Source organism: Capricornis sumatraensis, chromosome 4 (genome assembly GCF_032405125.1).
Source record: "Capricornis sumatraensis isolate serow.1 chromosome 4, serow.2, whole genome shotgun sequence".
Lineage (NCBI taxonomy): Eukaryota > Metazoa > Chordata > Mammalia > Artiodactyla > Bovidae > Capricornis > Capricornis sumatraensis.
The window spans coordinates 38015095-38039108 of NC_091072.1; the positions used below are offsets into that span (position 1 = coordinate 38015095).

Sequence of the window (24014 nt, forward strand, 5' to 3'; positions counted from 1 at the left end):
AAATCCTTGTCCTTCTTCCCAATTTGGACCCCATCAGTTCTAAGGAGGACGCTCACGTTGGACCTCTGTATCCCTGAGACTGTGCGTTAGGGTCTGAGTCAAGATGGCCATGGTATATAACTCAGTGTCCAAGTAGGTCTCCTAAGAACCCAGGTCTACAGTTATTCACCACCTACCTTTTGGTATTATAGCCAAAGAGAGAAGGAACACAGAAAGCAATAAATGGAGTCTCATGGTTGAATGCCTGGTAGAGCAGTGAGTAATCAGAAACAGCGGGATACAGCGCCTTTTATTTACTTCTGCAGACCAAGAGTCCTTTTAGTCAGTGAAGCTTAACAAGTAAGAAAATAAAACAGCTTCCACTGGAATGTTTCCAAACCCTGGGCTCTCTAAATTTGGTGACAAATTAACCTAACCACTGGAGACCAGATGGCTTATCCTGTACTTTTTCTGTGGGCTCTCACATTTTTCAGAGGTCAGTATCTCTGACCAGCATCTTTTGAAGGATCATTGAGTGCAAAGTCCTGGTTACCAAAAAGTCCTCTGTGTTGCAAGGGGACTCTTTATCATATGAGGAAGAATATAACTGCATAAGGTCCATTTCTGGAAAAAAGAAACTGTACTTTTATTTCTTTAAAAGAGAGGCCAGTATCACATATGTGTTTTGTTCTAAGTAGCATCTGAAAGGTAAATACACTGAGTTCACACTGAAAACTAAAATGTTCTCATCCATTATAACACTTTGTATAATTGTCCCATATGACAAGGTTGGTGAGAACAGAAGAGTCAAAGAGCATAGTATTTCCTCAATCACCGTGATTGTCTAAAGACTCTATGCCAAAAGCTTAAGGAGACCCGCAGCCTTTCCCCCTATTTTTACTTTATTGAGGAGCCTCCACGCTGTTTCACATGGTGACTGGATCATTTTACATTCCACCAACAGTGCACAGATGTCCTGTTTTTTCCGCATCCTTGCTGATACTTGTTAGCTCTTGTCTCCTTGATGCTAGCCATTTTAAGACGTATGCGGTAATATTTCACTATGGTTTTTGTTTGCATTTCGTGATAATTAGTGATGTTGAGACCCTTTTCATGTACCTGTTGGTCATTTGTATGGTTTTTGGGGGAAAATTTCTGTTCAGTTCCTATGTCCATTTTTAAAAAATTGAGTTGTTTGGTTTCTGTTTTTGAGTTGTGTGAGTTCCCTATGTATCTATGTATATTAACCCATATCTGAAATATAGTTTGCAAATATTTTCTCTCATTCTGTAGATTGCCTTTCCATTTTTGTAGATTGTTTCTTTTGCAGTGCAGAGCTTTTAGTTTGATGTATCAAGTCTCACTTGTTAATTTTTGCTTGGTGCTTTCGGTGTCATATCCCCAAAAATCTTGTTGCCAAGGCAGATGTGAAGGAGTTTTCCCCTGTTTTCTTTTAGGAGTTTTATGATATAGGGTCTTATGTTTAAGTCTTTAATTTATTTCAGGTTAATTTTTTTATGTGTAGTATAAGATAGGGGTATGATTTCAGTGTGTTCCATGTGATTACCCAATTTTTTCAACACCATTTGTTGGAGAGATTGTCATTTCTCCACTGATATTCTTATTTCCCATGTCAAACGTTAGTTGATTTCACAAATACTGCATTATAGGATGAGAGAAGGGGAGTCTTTGCTTACCAAACCACACTTCCTTAATCATCAAAGTTCTCCACATAACTGAAAACTGACTCCTTCTAAGAACAACTTTGAGGTATGTGGTTGAACTCAAGTCCTAAGGGCATTCAAGAAAGGAAAGTGAGACCTTATGACTCTAGGGAGGAAGATGAAGTTGTAGTCAGAACTTGTGACACATCCGAAGTCTATTTAAAAGGGATATTGACAGCATGCCCTGAGAGAGGCTCCTATGTTTCTACAGTAAAATGTTTAGGTTCTAGAAAAGCAAATTATTTGTATAGAGGAGTAAAATAATTGAGAATCTCTATATGATCACAATATTTCCTCATTGCAGTAGGACATAAATATCTTTTTGGGGGAGGGGTTGTTAATTGAGATTTTATGTGTTAGTATACTTATTTCTGTTGGTCGTCAACTTTTCGTTTCCTCCTTTCTGGTTTCATCTCTTTCTAGTTATCTGTCATGAAGTTACAATCCTATGTTATCACCCCAAATTATTTTCTCTTGCTCGTTCCAGTTTTCTCCCATTATCCTATTTATATCTCCTCTGCTCCCAGACAGTTTCTAGATTTCCTCTATATTTGGCTTTTGAATTTCCTTTGAACTCTCTGTGTGTCCGTTTAGTTATATTGCATATATAATGATATCTTCATTTTTGCAACCTGTTGGTTTTTTATCTTTCTAAGATAATTTTTTTTGAAAATTTGTTATGTAAATAGCCTTTACTTTTTCTTCTTATGCTTTGTTTGGAGTATAATTGCTTTACCATGTTGTGTTTCTGTGGTACAATGACGTGAATCAGCTATATGTATACATACATCCCCTCCTTCTTGGACCTCCCTCCTCCCCCGCCCACCCCCATCCTGCCCACCTAGGTTATCGCAGAGCACCCAGTTGAGCTTCCTGTGCTTTATAATAACTTTCCACTGGCTGTTTTACACACTGTTGTGTATGTATGTCAATCTCAATCTTTGTTATTTTCAAAGAGGATTTTTTTGGATTGAAATGAGTTCCAAAGAAGCAGTATTCGGGTTGATTTGAAATTGATATATAGTTATTTATTTTTATTGACAAGAGATGATAGAAGTTGATAATAAAGCCAGCAGTGTTTAATGTGTATATTCTAAAATTTTTAGACAGAAGCATGTTTCATTTTTGATGCTTTTCCAAGTTTCATTTTATCTTAGGCTTAACGTGGTCTACATAGTCTGAATAGATAGCGGGCGTTGGAACGGGCATGAGAATCCACCATGCGCGACAGCATTTCCACCTTCTCTTGCAGTAGGCGATTATATCCTCTGTCGTTCTGCAGGTGTCTCTTCGGCAAACGCCTTCCAGATTGAGACAGTGGTTTTGCGCAGAACCCATACCACTTCTTACTGCAGAAGGAGAGGCATTAAAATCATTAGCCCATGAATATAAACCTGTAAATCTAGGTGTGAGATTAGGTGAGATCTAGCATGAGCATTTCTACATGCAGGAAAGAAACTAGACAAAGTGTCCTTCCAATTGCTTCATCACATTCACTATCTCCTTTTTACCCAAGAGCCAAAATACTGACAAACTCCCCTCCTTTCCTTATATCTTTAAGCTTCAAAAATAACTTTGGTAAATGTTGAAGTGAAACAACAAAGGGATGGACAAAATGTATGTTCTAAATACACAATGTCATTATTTTACTCCTTTATATGGATCTTCAACCAGTATTTGTCGAGTGTCTTCTATTCACTGGGCATTTTTCTTTGTACTAGCAATAGAACAGTGAAAATGGCACAAATGTTTCTTATTGTCACAGCAACTTAAATTCAGGGAGAAAAAGTTTACCATAGAAAAATAGAATGATGAGATAATTTCACAAAGTGTTAAGTGGTTAGAATACAATAATAAGCCAGATATAGTCTGGAGGATGGAGTTGATAAAGTGGACCAAGAAAGGCTTTCTCAGGATATAGCATTTGAACTGAGATGTGGATGATGAAAATGAAACAGACAAGTAGTTATCCACATGAGGGTATGATAGGTGTATAGAGAGCAAGGTCCTTTGCTTAGTTTATTTGAAGAACAGAAAGACCTATGTGGATGGAACATATTGGGAAAAAATAAATTTGATAAGAAATGAAATGACCTTGATTAAACGGGATCAAGATAATTCTGGGGTTGTAGGTCGTAGGAAGCTTGCAGACTCATATAGTTGACATTGCAGTTTTCTTCCGTCAGCTTATGCTTCCATCTCTGTGCTTATGCTTCTTTTAAAATGTTTGGCATTTTCACCTCCTATTTCCTCCAGTCCATTTAGATAAGGGATGGGGGAGGTTTCAGGAAAAACAACTCTGTGGATACTCAGATGTGCCGTGTGCTAAGTCACTTCAGTTGTGTCCGATTCTTTGTGACTCTACGGGAGGGCCGGGCTCCTCTCTCCATGGGATTCTTCAGGCAAGAATACTGGAGTGGGTTGCCATTCCCTTTTCCAGGGGATCTTCCTGACCCAGGGATCAAACCCGTGTTTCTTACATCTCCTGCATTGGCCGGCAGATTCTTCACCACTAGCACCACCTGGGAAGCCCACTCAGATGTGGTACCGGTTCATTCTAAACTAGTAGAAAGCCTCTCAATCTCTTCATGTTTCAATAAGCTCTGAAAGTAGAATTTATTTTTTTCTTTCCAAGGTAGATATGATCTACCTAACTCAAGGGACAAAGAAATTTTCATCATGGAGTGTATCAGAGGAAATTTAAATTTCTGGACATGCTAAATGATCCTTTCAATTATATCTTTTTGGGGCTGGTGCACTGGGATAACCCAGAGGGATGGTATGGGGAGGGAGGTGGGAGGGGGGTTCAGGAGTGGGAACTTAGGTACACCCATGGCGGATTCATGTTGATGTATGGCAAAACCAATACAGTATTGTCAAGTTAAAAAAAAAAAAAAAAGTAAAGGATATTAGAAAGCTGAAAATTGGTCATTGTGTCCAGACCATTATTTCCTCCTGGTGATTTATACAGTAGAAAGGTTAACTTACTAAGTAGCTTTGTAGCAGCAGAGCTAAATAAATCCACCTAGATGGATTTATCTACCTAGATGGAAAATCCACCTAGATGGATTTATCTACCTAGATGGAAAATCCACCTAGAGCCAGAGTTAGGAAACACAGTTAGTAGCTTCACTTGAACTCATCTGTGTCTTGAGAATTTTCATAGTGTCAAGATTTTACCAGTCAAGAAATAATGCACGGTCCATTTAATATTGGATGGAGTCTATTAAATAAGATAGTTTTTATTATCATCACGTTAATTGTTTTATGCTTCCCTGTCAAAGCCATTCCTAGCTAAGAATGATGTCAGTATTTTCTGCTTAAAATTTGGTGGTGATGTTCCTGTTTACTGTAACAGAGTTACATAGACAATATTCCCACTTGATCAAGTAACTTAAATATGTATTTGAAGGGGAGAATGGAAAAGAAAATCAACATTAACATCTGATAAACATTATTTTTTAAGTAGGAAGGGTGTTGCCTTAACCAAGTTAAAGCTTGTCTGCACAAAAAAATTCCAGATAATGTTTCATAGTAAAATACTAGCCTCAATCCCATGAAAATCATAAAGAAGAGAAGAATGTCCAGTCAATACTATATGAATATAGTTCTGAAATTTTTGAGCCATGCCATAAGTCATAGAAGGAAAGTCAATGATTACTTGAACCCTTCCTTCAATATCTCCCCAACTGCCATGGGAACGATATAAGTAACATTTTGACAGAATCTGTAGGGGTGCCAGAAATCACTGGGTACCATCGATGCATCAGAAACTGAGAAATAACTGAAAGACACAAACCAAACACGATCAGGTTGCAAGAAAGATTTAAACTCTGGCTGAGATTATGGGTTCAGTGCTTCAAGTGACTGCTATTGTAGAAATAAACGGACCCTGAAGAATATCGTTGAAAGATTTCTATTCTTGAAAATGATAGGTTGATTTCCTAAAATAATTCCTTCTTCAAGGAAAAAAGTCTGTGAATTGAAACTTGAGCAGTGGGCCCTCAGTATTGGTCAACTGGGTAGGTGGAGGGTTTCCTGGAAGGTCAATGCTGTGATCACCAGTCCAAACGCGGGGACTGACTCTTGGGTTTTGCACATTGCTGTTTGGTTAGGACTGGAACCCGGGAACTGAGATAAAGAAGAGGAGAGGTTTACAGCGGTAGCTTTGGATGGCTGCAGAAACACATTCTCAATTGAGACCGTAAGAACATGGCAAGCTGAGTAGAAGCAACGAATTTATTATGAAAGAAGACCAGGAAGGTAAGATACTGTGAGTACAAGTTAATGGAGAAATAACATATTTGGACCTTTACAGACTAACGGTATGGGAATCACCCATATGAGAAAATAAATATATTCTTGCCTTGACAAAGAAAGCAAGCTGAGTAATTTATGTGTGCGTCCTTAGTCACTCAGTTGTGTCTGACTCTGCGACCCCATGGCCTGTAGCCGGCCAGGCACCTCTGTCCATGGAATTCTCCAGACAAGAACACTGGAGTGGGCTGTCAGGCCCTCCTCCAGGGGATCTTCCCAACCCAGGGATCAAACCTAGGTCTCCCACATTGCAGGTGGATTCTTTACGATCTGAGCCATCCGGGAATTTATAGATCATATTTTTAAGAGCCCCTCAGTGATCTGGGTTCTCAAAGAAAGCTAATTAGCTAAAACTCCAAAGGTGTAAGGACCTACCACAAGGGAGGGGAAGTGAGGCCACAGAGATAGCAGCATGGGTGGTTTGTCTTACAGTCTTTCGGGCACCTATCAAAGGTCTTACATTTATTCTTTGCCTTAAGGATTTAAGGTCACAGAGTCTCACATTTCATGTGACTGTCTGCATTTCCCAGCCCAATCATTTTCTTCCCACGTTGCACATGCATTAGTATTCCAAACTCTGGTATCCTCCTAATTGCCTCCAGATTTATGTTGAGGTACCTACTCTGTGCAATGCTATGTAACATAAGAAGCCCTTCCTAAAATGTGGACCAGCATTTGATCTTCTCAGTAACCTCTTACTGGGGACTCTAATTCTCTTTCTGAAACCCTCTCCTGGGTCTGTGCCATTTGCATAGCGTGGCCCAGTGGCCAGTTTAAACGAGACAGGTCTGGGTTATGCCTTAGTTCTGATACAGTGATAAGTGCTCCTTTCACTTTGCAAAGATGTCTAGTTCAGATTTTAGAAATGTTCATCCTACTTCTGTAATCATGGCTACACCTCTCCCATAATGAGAGCTGTGCTCATTATTATGCTGGTTTGTCAGTTCCTTCAGGAGGCAAACCTACAGGACAGAGCTCCCCAGGACGCACCCTCTGCACTAAATCCTGTCGCTAGGTCTCTGTCCGTCTGTTTCTGACCTACTGAATAGATATAATGATAGATGCTGATGGAATCCAATCCTTTCCAATCTGCCTGCCTACCAGTGGGTCACTGTGCCTCACCCAGACATTCCAAGCTACAAAGTAAGGATAAAGCCTAATGTGACGCCATCTAGCATTTGGCTAACGGCGAAGGGATGATCTCTCTACTGTCCTCCCCTGTTGTCATCCTGTTAGGTTTATGAATCTGTAAGACAGATTCGAGGTCTTGTCTGACCTTCCCAACAGCTTTCTGGACTGTGGACCCAGGTAATCAGCCGCCACCTTACCTGGGGATAAGAGGGTCAAGAAGCAGAGCACAGAGAGCAGCAGGTGGAGCCTGGCGGGGGAGCAGCAGCTGGAGGGAAGGAGCGTCCGCATGGCTTCAGCTGGGGGTCGCTGGACGGGCAGGTCCGTGGCCTTTTATAGTGTCCCCTGGGCCTGCGGTTTTTCCATGGTTAGTAGAGCCTATCCAAAAGAGAGTTACCTCAGTCTTTCACAGGAAATCTCCAGGGAAAACAGTACACGGTGTGGTGGAAACTCAACGGATGAGAAAGCAGAAGCTGATGCCATGGGTTTCCCAGATTCAGGATATCCGAGCAGTCTGCTGTGTTCCCTTGTGGGGAGACCCTCCCAGCAGGGGACTGATGACCTTAGCAGTCAGCGGATGAAGACGCAATCAGTTCCTCTTTATGTTACATGGAAAATAGAAATTGAGTTCTGTTTCACATTTATAATGTCTAGAATTGAAAGTGTTTGCACATTTTGCCTTTAAAATTGCTGTTTTAGTTGCTCTACAGTCTTTTTAAAATTTTATTTATTTGTTTTTGGCTGTGCCGAGTCTTTGTTTCTGTGCTGGCTTTTCTCTACTTTTGGCAAGCAGGGGCTACTCTCTAGTTGCAATGCGCAGGCTTCTCATTGCAGTAGCTTCTCTAATTTTGGAGGTGCACAGGCTCTAGTGTGCTCAGGCTTCAGCAACTGCAGCAAATGGACTCAGCAGTTTTGGTTCCCAGGCTCTAGAGCACAGGCTCAATAATTGTGGTGCACCGGCTTAGTTGCTGTGCAGCATATGGGATCTCCCTAGATCAGGGATTGAACCCATGTCTCCTGCATTGGAAGGCAGATTCTTTACCAGTGAGCCAGCAGGGAAGCCCACTCTACCGTCTTAATGTATTTTTCACCTATTTGATGTACCAATTGTCAGTGAGAAAATGTTGTCTGCATTACCTTTGGTCCATTTATTGTAAAGTAACTAGACCCAGAGAACCCGATGGACAGGGTAGCCTGGCGGGCTACAGTCCACAGGGTTGCAAAGAGTTGGGCATGACTGAAGAGACTTAGCAGGCAACTAGACCTGATACCTAGATTTCTAGGATGATACAGCAATAGTATCAGTAACAGCAGCAGGAGAAACAATCGTGGCAGCAGGTCTATCAGTCAGGATCCAGCCAATTAGAACAGAGTAGTGCTTTGGTTTACAGAGGGGACTTACATCAGGATTTGTTCCGAGAGAATGCCGAGGGAACCCAGAAGCAACTGCAGGCAGTGGATATCACCCCTCAGTGAGACAACAAAATGGAAGAAGCCAGGAGCCAGGGGAGGACGCCTGTGGTCCTCAGGCCTCGGAGGAGGGGGCACACCGCCCAGCCGTGCCGGTGCCTCTGCAGACCTGAGGGGAGACCTTTCAGAGTCAGTCCTCAGGTCTATGAAAGGGGGCATCGACTAGCTGTTGCGGACACTTGTTTGAGGACATTGTGAGATGGGTTGTGTAGCGCCATGAGAATGTGGACCCAGGAGGCCACTGTTGCTCCTGGATGCAAGCCATTGTTGCTATAGCAACAGTGACAGGACAAAAGTGAGGAAGTCCATCCCCCTTCTCCAAGCTCCAGCTCTTCCTGGAGAGTCCATCCTTGAAGCAAATCGGCAAAGGAGTCTGGGAAATGCAATCTGCACCTTCCTGGGCCCCGAGTTACTGGGAAGCTTGGTGTCAAAAGAGGGCAACTGGAACAAAGAGACTCTGAGGAAGTGATGCCACAGTGGATGCAATGTTAGAAAGTTCGAGCAGTCAGAGTTTTTTTTTAACATGCAGATGTTTCAAGTGATTATGTTGTAAACTCATTCTGCATTTCTTAGAGTTTAAATCACCTAGGGAAGCAGTGTTCCAGAGTGAAATACAGCAAGGGATATTGAACTGGGGATGATTCATTCTGGCAATGGGATCTGATGATAATTGGGCCAGAAGGTGGTTAGACCCTGAAAAAGACTTAGAAGCAAAAACAAGAGAGAAGCAATATGTAAGAATGAAAAATGCTATCAGTTATGCTGGAGTATCTAAGAATCACTTTCCTATCCTGCCTGTCCATGAATTAAAGGCTCACCATTCTGAAGGATAGTTATGGGAGTGGGTGGGTGCCTCATACCTATTTAGGGCTTTTCTAGGGAGGCTACAACATGCTCTTGAGGCAAGATATTTACCCTCTCTGGTTTCTGGTTCTTATCATTGTGTCAAAGCCTGTAGCAGAGTTTTTCAACCTCAGCACTGTTGAGATTTGGGGTCAGATGATTCTTTGTCTTGAAGGTAATTTCTGTCATTGTAAGATGTCTAGGAGCATCCTTGGCTGGTAGCATCTTGGCTACTATTAATAGACGCTGGTAGCATCTTTCTGATTGTCACAACTGAAGGTATCTCTAGTCATTGGCAACTACGTGCTGGGCAGAAAAGCATCTCCAGGTGAGAGGTCTGGTTTATAGTATCTAAATCCTCAGGCAGGGTTGTCTTACTTCTACTTTTGGACCACTCCTTAGGGCAAAGGTTTGGCTGTAGGGTTATCAGATGGCAGCTGACTTTGAATGAACCCAGGTAAAAGTTGGGGTTATATGAACTCATCAGGAGCAGAGCCAGACAGGGTTTTTTCCATCACTCAGTATCAGGGCCCACCGTTTTATAATTCAGACAGTAAGGGATGATGATGAAGCCTTCTCTGCATGACTGGAACTCCTCCAGATTTTTACCTGTCCCTATGGTGGTGCCAGGTCTCAAAGGTACAGCAAAGTTCTGGGGGTGGAAGCCGTGGTTACTCAGGAAGGCTGTGTTCTGGGTGGAGGAATATAGCAGGTACTTCCTGACATTAAAGCCCAAGGAAAAGAAGCCACAAGCTATTAGAAGTCAAAGGGAGCTATAAAAGCTGAAGACAGGAACAGAACTGACATTTGTGTTGTCTTTTAAGTCAGATATATTGAGATGTGTCTTACACAATAGAATTTTATTCATTAAAATTTAGCTCATTTCTACAAGTTTTTAAACGTGCATATAGCTGTATAACCACCACCACAATCAATACCTAGACCAGTTCTATCACCTACAAAATCCCCGTCATATTCTTCCGTGTCCAGTGTCTCCTGTTCCCAGCCCCTGATGACATCTTTCTGTCCCTATAGTCTGTTTTGTCTTCTTTTTTATCTATTTCTGCTTAAGCGAGGTTTGGTAGTTTGTTACTTTCAAAGAATTCACCCGTTTTCATCGATCTTGTTGGATTTATGTACGTAAAGCTATGCCTAATAATGTCTGGTTGTTCACCTTATATCTGTAGGATCTAATGTGTTTTCCTTCATGGCTGGCATTGGTAATCTGTGTGCTCTATCTCAGTTCAGAATGGTAAGACACATAAATTTTATTCATCTTTTCAAAGAACCAGCTTTTGATTTCATTTCATTTTCTATTGGTTTTGTGTTTAATTTCTTTTATTATTTACATTAATCTCCTCCTTTATTTATTTTAGATTTAATATGCTCTTCTTTGACTATATAAGCATTTGGATAATATAAATTTATTTCAAAATGCTGCTGTAGCTTTATTCCCCACATTTTGTTATATCATATTTTTATTTTTACTCAAGTCAAATGCTTATTCATTTTTATCTAGAAGTTGTTTGATTTTCAAATATATGGGAACTTTCCAAGTACTGAATATTGATTTCTGGTTTAATTCTAGTAAGGTTATTGAGCATATTTTGTATGATCTAGATAATTTTGTGTTTATCAAGACTGTTTTGTGGCCCAGAATACAGTTTATGTCTCTCAATGCACACTTAGAGTGTTTATTCTACTGTTGTTGTGGGAAAGTTTTAAACAATATTAATTAGATTAAACTGCTTGTTAGTATTACCCAGGACTTTTATATACTTACTGAATTTTTGTCCTCATATTTTAGTTGTTACTGAAAAAGAAATGATTTTTTATTGAGATATAATTGATATACAATATTATATTCATTTTGGGTGTACATACGCATATATTTTGAAGTGATCACCACCATACGTCTAGTTAACATCCATCAAAAAGCATGGTGAGCAAGCTCCGGGAGATAGTGAAAGACGGGGAAGCTTGGTGTACTGCAGTCCATGGGGTCACAAAGAGTTGGACATGACTTAGGCACGGAACAACAGCAAAGCATGGTTACAAATTTTTTCCTTGTAATGAGAACTTTAAGATTGAGTCTCTTAGCAACTTCCAACTGTTGAACATCACCCAGAACAAATTTCTGAGTCAAGGCAGAATGCCTGGCAGGACAGGTGTGCAATACGGTTTTATTAACTATATCCACCATGCTGTGCGCTGGATCCCTAGGATTTGTTTTATAATGAAGCTTTGTACGTTTTGGCCATTTTACCCTTTTTACCCACCTCCAACACCCTCACTCCAATGACCACCAATCTGTTCTCTGTATCTATGAGTTCATTGTTTTATGGTTTGTTTTTTTCTTTTGGGTTCCATGTATAAATGAGATCATACAATATTTAACTTATTTCGCATAGCATAATTCCATCAAGGTCCATTCATGTTGTCACAACATACAGGACTTCCTTCTTTTTATAGCTTAATAACATTTCATTATAGATTAATATATATCACATTTTCCTTATTCGTTCATCTATCAATGGACACTTAAGTTTTCCATATCTTGATTATTGTGAATAATGCTGCAATGAACATTGGAGTACAGATATCTTTTTGAGTTAGTGTTTCTGTTTCCTTCAAAAAAAAAAGAAAAACCCAGAAGAAAATTTGTTGCATCATATGGTAGTTTTGTTTTTTAAATAGCCTCTGTTTTCATTAGGGTGAAATGATCTTAAATATAAAAAATCCTAAAGACTCCATAAATGACTGTTAGAACTAATAGATGAATTAAAGTTTCAGGATACAAAATCAACATACAAAACTTAGTTGCATTTCTATATGCTAAAAATGAGCTATCTGAAAAATTAAGAAAACAATTTTATTTGTGATAGCATCAAAAACAATAAAATACTTAGGAACAAATTTAGCCAAAGAATTGAACCATCTATACACTGAAAATATAAGACAATAATAAAGGAAATTGAAGAAGGCAGAAATAAATGAAAAGGTGTCCCCAAATGGAATATTGTTTGGTCATAAAAAAATAAGAAGGAAATTCATGGATGAACTTTGAGAATGTATGCTAACTGAAGTAAGTCAGAGAAAGACAAATACCATATGATCTCATTTATATGTGGAATTTTAAAAAATCTAAACTCATAGAAACCAAAAATATAGTGATGGTTGTTGGGGGTGGGATGAATGGCTGAGGGTGGTCAAAGTGTACAAGCTTCCAGTTATAAGGTAACTAGGTTCTGGAGAGCTAATAGACAGCCTGCTGGACGTAGTTAACAACATTGTAGTGTATAACTGAAAATTGATAAGGGAGTAGATCTTAAAAGTTTGCATCACATATGCAAAAAAATTCTAACTACATGTTATGATGGTAGTGGTAGTTTAGTCGCTAAGTCGTGTCCAACTCTTACGACCCCATGGACTGTAGCCCACTAGGCTCCTCTCCATCTGTTAGGATGGCTATTGTCAAAAAATAAAAGAGAAGAAGTGTTGTTGAGAATGTGAAAAAAGGGGGACCCAGAGCACTGGCTGTGAAGAGGGTGTGAGAAGAACTTCTCTTTTAAATGGATGTCATTCTGTCCGTGATTCAGCTTGCTGGTGACGTCCGGGAAGATTTCCTGTGAGCTGCCCTTTTGTCAGGAAGGGAGACCCCGCAAGGCTGCGTGGAGTGAAGTGGTGCGTTTTCCAAGTGTGGAAGGGGATTCATCTCCCGAGATGAAGGGCAGAGGGCTGCAGGGCCAGCTGAAAACAGGAGGTGAGAGAAAGTTCCCGCCCCCAACCGGAGCTCATCCAGGCCAGATAAAAAGATGGAAACCAAACCACAGCCAAGTGAGGACACATCACAGGATTCTTAGAACAGACTCTGTGTTTGCAAATTTTGATTCTTGATTTATTGAGAACTCACTAAGAATCCCTGTGAGAACAAAAGAGAGGCAAGAGCGAAAGATTTCAGGAGAATGAGAATAAAACATCCGAACAAAAAGCTTCAGGAGGCCTTCAGTGCACTCTGGGTGTAGTGGGATCGACTTCAGGGACATTCACCAAGGGCAAGCAGCATGGGCGGCCATCCAGACATCGTCCAGAATGAATTTCTGAGTCGAGGCAGAATTCCTGGCAAGACCCATTTGGACGCTCACAGACCTCCCTGAAACTGGCGCTGCCTGCACAGACAAGAGGGTGACGGTTACTGTTTACTGCTCTCCTTAAATTTTATTGAATTACATGCGGTGAAGGAATATCTGGAAACGATCTTGTATGGATTTTTCATTGTTACTCGATTTTCTTAAAAATCTGTTTGTTGTTTAGTTGCTAAGTCATGACCAGGTCTTTGCGACCACATGGACTGCAGCCTGCTAGGCTCCTCTGTCCATGGGATTTCCCGGGCAAGAGTAGGTTGCCATTTCCATCTCGAAGGGATCTTCCCAACCCAGGGTTTGGCAGACAGATTCTTTACCACTGAGTACCTGGGAGAGCCCCCTCTGCTTTCACACAAAAAATTTGTTTTGGGGGCATTCTTGGAAAATCCAGCAAGATTGAGTGCATCTAAAATAGGAAAGCCTGCCCATGGGCAGTCCTGCCCTCACTCCGGGGCTCACACACATCAAAGCTCCTCCTGTCTTTCTTACTGCCTGTTATCTCCTGACACTGATGGCAGAAGGCAGTCTTTATTTGTTATAGGTCTTGTACTGCTCGTTTTTCTAAAGTAGAAAAAACTTTTTAGAGAAAGCTGTCTTTCTGTGTGTTTGTGTATCTTTCAAAAGTGGAACTGAAATACAGATCCAAAAGATAATGTACACAAGGAAATTACTAGACAGGATATACTTCTGGTGGAAGGAAACGATATTCCTACATATGTAATGTGCAGATAGCACCCGCGTCAGCATTTCTTGCATCATGAGGGGGCACTCACTGCTTCTCTCCCTGGTGCTGCTCTTCTGGGTTGCAAACTGCTGTAGGATTCATTGCAAACATTAAGAGTTCTTAAGGGATAGGCTACCCACTCCATTATTCTCAGGCTTCCCTAATAGCTCAGACGGTAAAGAATCTGCCTGCAATGCGGGAGACCTAGGTTTAATCCCTGGGTTGGGAAGATCCCCTGGAGAAGGGGCTGGCTACCTATCCCAGTTCTTACCTGGAGAATTCCATGGACAGAGGAGCCTGGCAGGCTACACAGCCTATGGGGTCACAAAGAGGCAGACACAACTAAGTGACTTTTACTTTCACTTTCAAGGGCTGAACACACATGCTTGTTAAAAACATTGAATCATAATTGACTTATGGCCTAATATATTAGTGTTCTGGAGATGGGTCACACACAACGAGGGGCTCATTTTCGAAAGTGGCTTCATCTCAGCAGTCTCCATATGTAACAAAGAGCACCTTTCCCAAGACAGCTTCCGAAGCTCTTTGCTGGCATTAAAAGAGGTCTCAAAACCAGCACTTCTAGATTTTTCTATTCCAGAACACAAAAGCCAACTCTTGAATAGCTTCAAATCGGTGTAGGGCATTTGTAGCAATTCAACAAAAGTCCGTTGAATTCAAAAGGAAAGTCAAATGGATTAAATTGAATTTAACTCTTTGCCGTTCACAAAACAATGCACTTTGCCTATCTGTGAAATATATCCACTAATTGATATTTGTTATGCATCCACTGAATGGGAGGCCCTTACTGGGGAGCAGGCTTCCAAAGAAAAAAAGATGTGATGGCCCTTGACTTCTAGGATATTGTGGTCCAGTCATCTTCATGGCTAGACAGTCCAGGGAACAGTCAACTAGCTCTCAAAACAGAGTGTTGGCCCGAGGATGAAGAAGAGGTTTGCTAAGTGAGAGCCAGAGGTAAATAAAACATGACTGAAATAAAGACAGCGTAAGTGTCCCAGGGGATGAGAGCTCAAGGCACTGAAGCCTCAGAGAATCTGATGGTTGGAGCAGGCTTTGGAAGGAAAATTATGGGATCAGATTAGTACTAAGGCTGTGTGTTCAAGGTTTTCATCTGGATTTTTCCTTATTCCCAGAATAGTAACATTCTCTGTATGTGTGTGTGTACACACACATGCACTTTGCCTGTCTGTGAAATATATCCACTGCCCCACACTCCACGAGGGATCTGAGATGAATGAAAGGGCTGGGATTACAGCTCCTTATGCGAGGACTGTCCACATTCACCCATCTGTGTACCTTCAGACTCCTTCCCAACCCTGAGACCCTGAATTCTCAGGAAAAGATAAGACATTCCTGCTGACGTAGAGCACTGAGTCGCTCATCCCTCACAGATCAACAGGTCCTGGAGATAAACATCTGCGCCTGCCCCTCTGATGGGTGTTGGCATACCACACAGCATGCAGGTGGATAGACTCCACGGCAGTGCCATCTTCATCTCTGTGTTTAAGTTCTATTCCAGGAGAACAGATGTTGAAAAGAAAGAGGAAGCCCAGGGTTTGGGTGGAGCCTTCAGGGATATCATCAAGCCAGGAGACCAGCAGTATGAAGGGGCAATGGGTTAGAAGTCTCTCGGGAGTCGCATGCGCGCGTGCGAACACACACACACACACACACACACACACACACACACTCTGACTCAGAGTAAGCCTTTCAAGGAGACCCTCACCTATCCACCTGCCTGGGCCCCTGTAGCTTTGGCACAGCTCTTATAACAGTATCTTAAGATACTAATTTTTGCTGAAATTAGAGGAATTTTGGAGACCAAAATTTAGCAGAACAATGCCTTGTTTTTTGTTGCCTAGATCTAGAAACTGCTAGTAAACTTGCCTAAATAATTCATCTTCAGTGCTGGAGCAAGAAAGGTTTCTTTCAAGCCCTTGAAACGCCCTTGACCTCGCGTTGTCTAACTGAGAGTTGCTGTGGGGAGCGACTGAGTCAGGAGGCTGCGGGTCTTCCCAGGTTTCCCACGAGACCCCTCCTCAGGCAGAGGTGATGGTGACGTTGCTCTGATCACTGGATCCGCTCAAGGTCTCAGGCACTCTTCTCTCACCAAGCGTCAGCCAGGTTTTGTTGTTGTTGTTACCTGGTGGAACGTGGCTCATAAACAAGAGAATGGTGAACAGGGGGACAGCAGTGCTCATGGCTGGAGAGAGGAGACCGCTTGGCTTCGTCTCCAAGAGGCAGAGGACACCGGTCCGCAGCTCCGGCGGCAGCGGGGCGTCGGGGCCGGATGTCCGCGCTCCTCCGCCTCCTTAGGGCTCAGCGCAGAGCTGTTCTGCGCCAGAGCGGCCTTCGCAGGAAGACGGAGAATCCTCCTTTCGTGGGACACTCAGAGCATTGGGAGCCTGTGGGCGCACACTTTGGGCCAGAAAACCGTGTTAAATGGGAACATGAGCTACAAGTGCTTTGGCTCCAGATTAAAGGGTCTGAGCGAGGAGCCGTCTGTGTTCAGAGACAGTGAGTGGGGTTGGTTTTGTCAATGACTAGACATTAGTGAGCTCTTCCCAGGCTTTAAGAGCCATCCTCACGATCAATCGCCTCTCCCTCCGGGTTGGAAAGCCCACGATGCTCTGCTCACAATGTACTCATGACACGCATCTGCGTTTGCTTAACAGACACTTGCCTCCCAGGGAGGTGTGAGCTTGTTGCCGAGATCAGGCTTTGCTCCTCAGGGCTGAGGAGGAAGTTGAATCCTGTGGTCATTCACTCTCAGAACCTCATCAGGTCAAATGACTTTCGCTCACTTCACTGAGAGACAAGGGGGTGGTGACCCTCAGCCTGAGCAAGGGTAGATAAGTGCCTGGTTGGTCAGGGAGTTCTCGAAACACTCGTGGTGGCTTCTGCTGCCCTTGTTGGTCCAGGAACAACAGTCCCTGACACTGGCCTGTAGCCCCCTGCTGAGATACTCAGAAGCCTGCTGTCTGGACTCCCAGGGTTCTGGAGGAAGAGTTGGCGCAGGGCACCTGAGGATGAGGGCTGAGGTGATTCCGGGGCTTCGTGTGGCTGTAGGCAGTGCCCAGGCTGACCACATTCTCCTTGCAGGGGACTGACACGGGGGCATTGTTAATGTGCATAAGTGGCCCCGGGGATCTGGGAGGCCCTGATTCTGTGTTTTTCCTAAAGTCCTCCCATGCTCCTCTTTCCCCTCCATTACAAGATGCATCTTGAGTCAAAATAGTATTAAGATGATCTTCAAGGCTTAGAGATAAAAACCACACACAAAATGTTTTATATGGTAAAACTTTATTAAAATTCAAACTTTTTCCTTGGTAAATTTTATAAAATTGTTGGGAGACATTACATCACTCCTACGAAAATGATCATTCAAAAGCAAGGCGGCAACTGATTCCAACCGGTTTTCCATACCAGCATTACATAATAGGGCTTCCCTAGCGGCTCAGTCTGTAAAGAATGCGCCTGCAGTGCAGGAGACCTGGGTTCAATCCCTGAGTTGAGAAGATCCCCTGAAGGAGGGCAGGACACCCACTCCAGGATTCTTGCCTGGAGAATCCCCATGGACAGAGGAGCCTGGCAGACTGAGGTCCATGGGGTCCAAAAGAGTTACACATGACTCAGCCACTAAGTGTACCTTTCCATGATAACAAAATCAAATAATACTTAATAACAAAATCAAAAATTCCCTGATGAGCATAAGTACAAAAGATCTTAATAAACTACTAGCATATTAAATTCAACAGTATATAATTATATATACATAGGAAATGGATCTTGACCTATTGGTGATTTGATTTAGGGCAGAAGGAAGGCCCTGCAGGGCCTCGGTGCAGGGCCAGCCTGACCAGGATATTGAATGTGACCAAATGATCTTTCTACATCTCTTGAGATGACTGTGTAATTTTTCTTGTTTCTTCTGAAAAGACAGAAATATTTTAAAGCAAAGCTTTACATTACCATTTAATGACATTTGATAAGCATGCCACAGGAATTTTCCCCACTGTGATGTATAGTGCAAGACTCCACAGAGTCCACTAGACTTATCTCAGGATGGAGCGCGACTGACCTTCTGCAGAGCAGAGTCAGGCCTTTAGGCAGGTTCCAAAGGTTCAGATACAGCTACTACCATCAACACAGACACTACCATCATCAACTGCAGATACTACCATCACTTCCTGTCTACACAATGGTTACAAGTCACTCCTAGAGTTTGCCTCAATTGCTTATAATCCTTTTAGGTTGACAGCTTGCCGTCTGGTTGGATAAGCGCCATGGGACAGACTGGGGTTCCATGAGGAGACAGGGCACTGTGTGCAGCTGGGTGTCCCCAGGGAGGTCCGGTCCCACGGCTGTCTCGCCCACCAGGGTGGGGAGTCCGGCTTCACCAGGAACAGCTGCTCCCTCTAACACCCAGCCCACGCCCCAGAGTCACAGTCACATCAGGGCACCGGGCGCTGGAGGACGAGTCTCAGTTGCCACTGGTGTCTGCGTCCCAGTCACTCTCTTCAGAGGAAGAAGACACCTGGAGGTCATCGTAGAGGACGCTCCGGGGCCCGGGGACAGCGAGTCCCTCGGGCTCCCGGTCGACGGACTGGCTCTGAGCAGGAGGGGCTGGCCGCTCCGCAGGCCGCGGAGACGGGGGCGCCGTGTAGCGGCAGCTCCAGCAGCCTTCGGCATCTCTCAGGAAGCGCATCCTGAGAGGCTGGGCCCGAACGCGGATGATGATGGGCGACAGGTGGGCTGCAGGGACGGTGCGCACACTCCTGGAAGGAGATCTGTCCGCGGGAGGCTGAAGGTCAAAGCGTTGCCCCTGGGCAGGTGTCTCCCTGGATGCACGGAAGGCCATTCTCGGTCCACGTCCTGCTGTGCTGGGTGGAGGAGGGAGATTCAGGAAGGCCCCCTGATCTGCTGTGGGAGTGCTCTGCTGGGGGGTCTGGACGGGGCTGAGTCTAGGTTTCTTTGGGGGGTTCACACATGTCAGGCTGGGGGCCTGAGCACATCTCTTGCCTGGAGCCTCGATGCTGCCCTTGGAGGCCGGGGCCACATTCCTGCCGGTGAGAGACACGGCGGGGAGGCTGGATTTCACATCATCTTTCCTGGTGGGTGACCCTCTTGGGTGATCTGGATCCTGGAAGGATTTCCTCCTGGATGTGTGGATAAGCAGGGGCATGTTTGGGTGCTGTAAGAGAAGACCACACAGAGAGGCCAGGTGTGAGAATCTCCTCTCCCTCCAGAAAAACACCTCACAGGAATTAATTTTATATGATAAGATCCTCAACATCAGGGTGCTCATGTGACCTTGACACATTTATACATCCAATGGCCAATGGAAATGTTCTAACAATGTCTCTTGTTAAGTAAGGGGAAGCAAGGTTTTGGTAGACCTTCTTCTTGAGACTGTACACAGATTGGTGTTTTGCAGGTGCCTTGATGGCAAAATGAATTTTCATGTCCAGTTCTGGAGGATGAATCACAATGTACAGATTCCTGTTCTAAGTTAAAGGATTTGACTATGGAAGCTGCTGATAAAATCACTTCCATGTCCCTGCCAGCTTCTCACCAGACATGTGAGTAAGAATGCAAAATCAAAGGCACTGCGAAAAATGGCATCTGAAAAATAATTGGTCAGGAAAGAACATGACCGGCTTCCTCCCAGAGACAGGACTGAGGCCAGTCGATTAAAGAGGGGGCCCAAGAGACTGACCCTCAGGCAGAGGCCGGGCTCCGGCTCCTCCTTCCAGCTCTGCGGCTGCCGAGCGCGGGGCCTCCTGGGAAATCGCTGCAGGAGCTTCCTCTGCTGCTCCTCTTTCCTGCAACACAAACAGGTCAAGTGTCAGAAACCCAGTGTCCTTGTCACCGATGGGCCCGACAGTGCTGTGGCCCAGCCCCTTTCCTCATTTGGGGGTGACACTGGACCTGAAGCCCTCTGCCTTTGTACAGACCCCCGCCCCTGTCTTTCCCTGCAGGGTCTCCCAGGAAGTCCTGTCTCTTCATCTCTATGGCTTTGGGACTGGTCAGGTGCAAAGCTGTGTGTGTTCCCCACTCTCCTTAGTGACTTCAGGGCCTGGTGTGAGCCCCCAAGCACGTGGCTCCTGTCTCTGTCTCCCCAGTTGCCCTGTCCTTTCTAGAGATGGCTCAGCACAGTGTCGACAAGGAGAGGAACTGCCTCCAGATTTCAGCCCCGACCTTGGGTCCCACCTCCCCGCCACTCACCTCTGTCTTTCCTCCTCCTCTCTCTCAGCTGCGTTAGGGCTCCCTGGGGTCGGTGGGTCCTGCAGCTTCCACACCAGGTTCTCCTTACCAAATCTGGACCCCAAGGGCAGGGGCACCAGCGCCCCTTGCCAGCGCTTCATGGGGCACCTGAGGCTCCTTGCTGTGTGCCCAAAGGCTCCACAGTCCTTACACTTCACCTGTGGGTGGAGGAGAACCAGGTCAGAGAGTCACCAGAAAGCACAGGCATGAGTCCAGAGGGAATGCAAGGACGGATAGAGAGTGTCAGGATAATTACAACATTGTGGTTCCCAAAGCCCTTGTCACAAGCATCAGAGGAGGAGGGGCTGGCTGAACAGTAAGGGCCCATTGAAAGATCTGGATGAAGCCAGGGCAGACATAACCCCGAGGAGCCCAGATGGTTCCTCCCAGGCTCTGAGTGGCCCAAGCTGCTCAGGAGGGAGGTGGAGGCAGTTATCTTTGCAGGCGAATGCACTAGTGAGTGATGGACCCAGAATATTCCAGGTCTAAACCCTGTCTCCGCAGTCCATGCCACCCACAGATTCCCTGTGGGTCCAAGCCTCCACTCACCATAGAGTCTTTGTCCTGTGGCTGGGGAGCCGTCTGCCTCCCAGGTCCCGGGTTTTGCTTCCTCACTTTCCGGCCTTGAAAGAATCAGCAGGCTTTCAGCCATCCGTACTGACCAGCCATCTTCTACACCTACTGGAGATTCTTCTCAATCTCAATTTTTGGATTTCCTTTGTGAAAACAAATTTTTAGAAAACCTGTCATATTGATGCAGAGACACAGAGACATCCCTGCCCTATCGACCCTAAATGGGGAACATGACATCGCAACCAGGTTTCTGAAAATTGATTTCTCCTGCCCAGATCTTTCTGTTCACAGAAAGTGAAGAAGAACGAAAGAGCCTCTTGATGAAAGTGGAAGAAGAGAGTGAAAAAGTTGGCTTAAAACTCAACCTTCAGAAAACTAAGATCATGGTAAATGCATAGGGAAACAGTGACAGACTTTATTTTTGGGGGCTCCAAAATCACTGCAGATGGTGACTGCAGCCATGAAATGAAAAGACACTTGTTCCTTGGAAGAAAAGCTATGACCAATCTAGACAGCATATTACAAAGCAGAGACATTCCATTGCTGACAAAGGTCCATCTAGTCAAGGCTCTCGTTATCCCCGTAGTCATTATGGATGTGAGAGTTGGACTGTAAACAAAGGCGGATGCCGAAGGATTGATGCTTTTAAACTGTGATGTTGGAGAAGACTCTTGAGAGTCCCTTGGGCTGCCAGGAGATCCAACCAGGCCATCCTAAAGGAAATCAATCCTGAATATTCACTGGAAGGACTGATGCTGAAGCTGAAACACCCATACTTTGGCCACCTGTTGTTAAGAACTGAGTCATTGGAAAAGACTTGATGCTGGGAAAGATGGAAGGCAGGAGAAGAAGGGGACGACAGAGGATGAGATGGTTGGATGGCATCACTGACTTGATGGACATGAGTTCGAGTAAGCTCCCAGAGTTCAGGATGGATGGGTAAGCCTGGGGTGCTGCAGTCCATGGAGTCCCAAAGAGTCAGACATGACTGAGCGCCTGAACTGAACTGCCCAGACAGTTCTATATTCTCCCAAGATTACAGACACCCAGATTAGGACCCAGACTAATATGCATTTGGAATGCAACCTCAGAAGACTACACTTAGACATTTGGGTTACATGTATCACAATCTAGGAGATAAAAGATCTCCCCACATGTACACAAATATTTGTGCTAGGGGAAAGCTGCAGTTAATATTAAGGAATAGGCATTTGAAAATCAAAATTAAGTGTGATGAATTTTGAAAACTGGACTCTCCCATTCGACATCAGGGAAGGCAATTTTCAAGTACAAATTCACTTCAAATTATCTTCCTCTCTACTAGACTAGATGATTCACGGCTGAGGGTCTGTTTTCTGGAACTTTTGTCCTCAGCATCTCATTTGTACCTCGCTCATGTGAAATGCATGTTTCAACTAAGGATGAACAAATAAAGTTTTTGGCTTTCAACAGTATGCATATTCAATGGAAATCTAATCAGCCAGAAAAAAAAAAAAGAAAAAATATTGAGATGTAATTATTTTCCAGAACATGGAGAGACCTTAGTGTAATGATGCTAATGAATTAAGTCAGAGGCTGAAAGCAAACACAAAAGGACTTCACTCCAGGTAGCCCAGTGAGAGCAAAGAAAAAAGTAATAAATCAACAAATTGATAAACAAACCAGAAGACAGAGGCAAAGACACAGATCTGCAGAACAGCTAGCGGACAATAGGGAGGAAGCTTCCAACATCCACTGGATCATCATAAAAGCAAGAGAGTTCCAGAAAAACATCCACTTTTGCTTTATTGACTATGCCAAAGCCTTTGACGGTGTGGATCACAAAAAACTCTGGAAAATTCTGAAAGAGATGGGAATAGCAGACCACCTGTCCTGCCTCTTGAGAAATCTATATGCAGGTCAGGAAGCAACAGTTAGAATTGGACAGTGAACAATAGTCCGGTTCCATGTCAGGAAAGGAGTATGTCAAGGCTGTATATCGTCATCCTGCTTATTTAACTTACATACAGAGTGCTTCATGAGAAATGCTGGGCTGGATAAAACACAAGCTGGAATCCAGATTGCCTGGAGAAATATCAATAACCTCAGATATGCAGATGACACCACCCTTATGGCAGAAAATGACAAACTAAAGAACCTCTGGAGGAAAGTGAAAGAGGAGAGTAAAAAAGTTGCCTTGAAACTCAGCATTCAGAAAAGGAAGATCATGGCACCAGGTCACATCAGTTCATGGCAAATAGATGGGGAAAGAGTGGAACAAGCGGCAGACTTTATTTTTGGGGGGCTCCCAAATCACTGCAGATGGTGACTGCAACCATGAAATTAAAAGACACTTGCTCCTTGGAAGGAAAGTTATGACCAACCTAGACAGCATATTCAGAAGCAGAGACATTCCTTTGCCAACAAAGTCCATCTAGTCAAGGCTATGGTTTTTCCAGTGGTCATGTATGGATGTGAGAGTTGGAATATAAAGAAAGCTGAGTACTGAAGAATTGATGCTTTTGAACTGTGGTATTGGAGAAGACTGTTGAGAGACCTTGGACTGCAAGGAGATCCAACCAGGCCATCCTGAAGGAAGTCAGTCCTGGGTGTTCACTGGAAGGACTGATGCTGAAGCTGAACCTCCAATCCTTTGGCCACTGATGGGAAGAAGTGACTCACTTGGAAAGACCCTGATGCTGAGCAAGATTGAAGTCAGGAGGAGAAGGGGACGACAGAGGATAAGATGGTTGGATGGCACCACCGACTCAATGGACATGAGCTTGAGGAAACTCCAGGAGTTGGTGATGGACAGGGAAGCCTGCCGAGCTGCAGTCCACAGGG

At 44.0% G+C, this 24014-nt stretch overlaps 3 protein-coding genes across 3 annotated transcripts; all 3 read right to left on the reverse strand.

Moving 5' to 3' along the window:
- Positions 1–2846: 2846 nt before the first annotated feature.
- LOC138078540 (beta-defensin 109-like) lies at positions 2847–7439 on the reverse strand. The gene is made up of 2 exons (XM_068971382.1): positions 7349–7439; positions 2847–3052 (listed from the first exon to the last, which is right to left on the reverse strand). The coding sequence occupies exons 1-2, from the start codon at positions 7437–7439 to the stop codon at positions 2847–2849; spliced, it is 297 nt and encodes a 98-aa protein (XP_068827483.1).
- A 6027-nt stretch (positions 7440–13466) lies between these two features.
- DEFB108B (defensin beta 108B) lies at positions 13467–15702 on the reverse strand. The gene is made up of 2 exons (XM_068971383.1): positions 15648–15702; positions 13467–13630 (listed from the first exon to the last, which is right to left on the reverse strand). The coding sequence occupies exons 1-2, from the start codon at positions 15700–15702 to the stop codon at positions 13467–13469; spliced, it is 219 nt and encodes a 72-aa protein (XP_068827484.1).
- Positions 15703–18834: 3132 nt separating this feature from the next.
- On the reverse strand, positions 18835–21270 carry LOC138078542 (protein FAM90A5-like). The gene is made up of 5 exons (XM_068971384.1): positions 21168–21270; positions 20875–20927; positions 20580–20776; positions 20071–20176; positions 18835–19545 (listed from the first exon to the last, which is right to left on the reverse strand). The coding sequence occupies exons 1-5, from the start codon at positions 21268–21270 to the stop codon at positions 18835–18837; spliced, it is 1170 nt and encodes a 389-aa protein (XP_068827485.1).
- Between the last annotated feature and the right edge of the window lie 2744 nt (positions 21271–24014).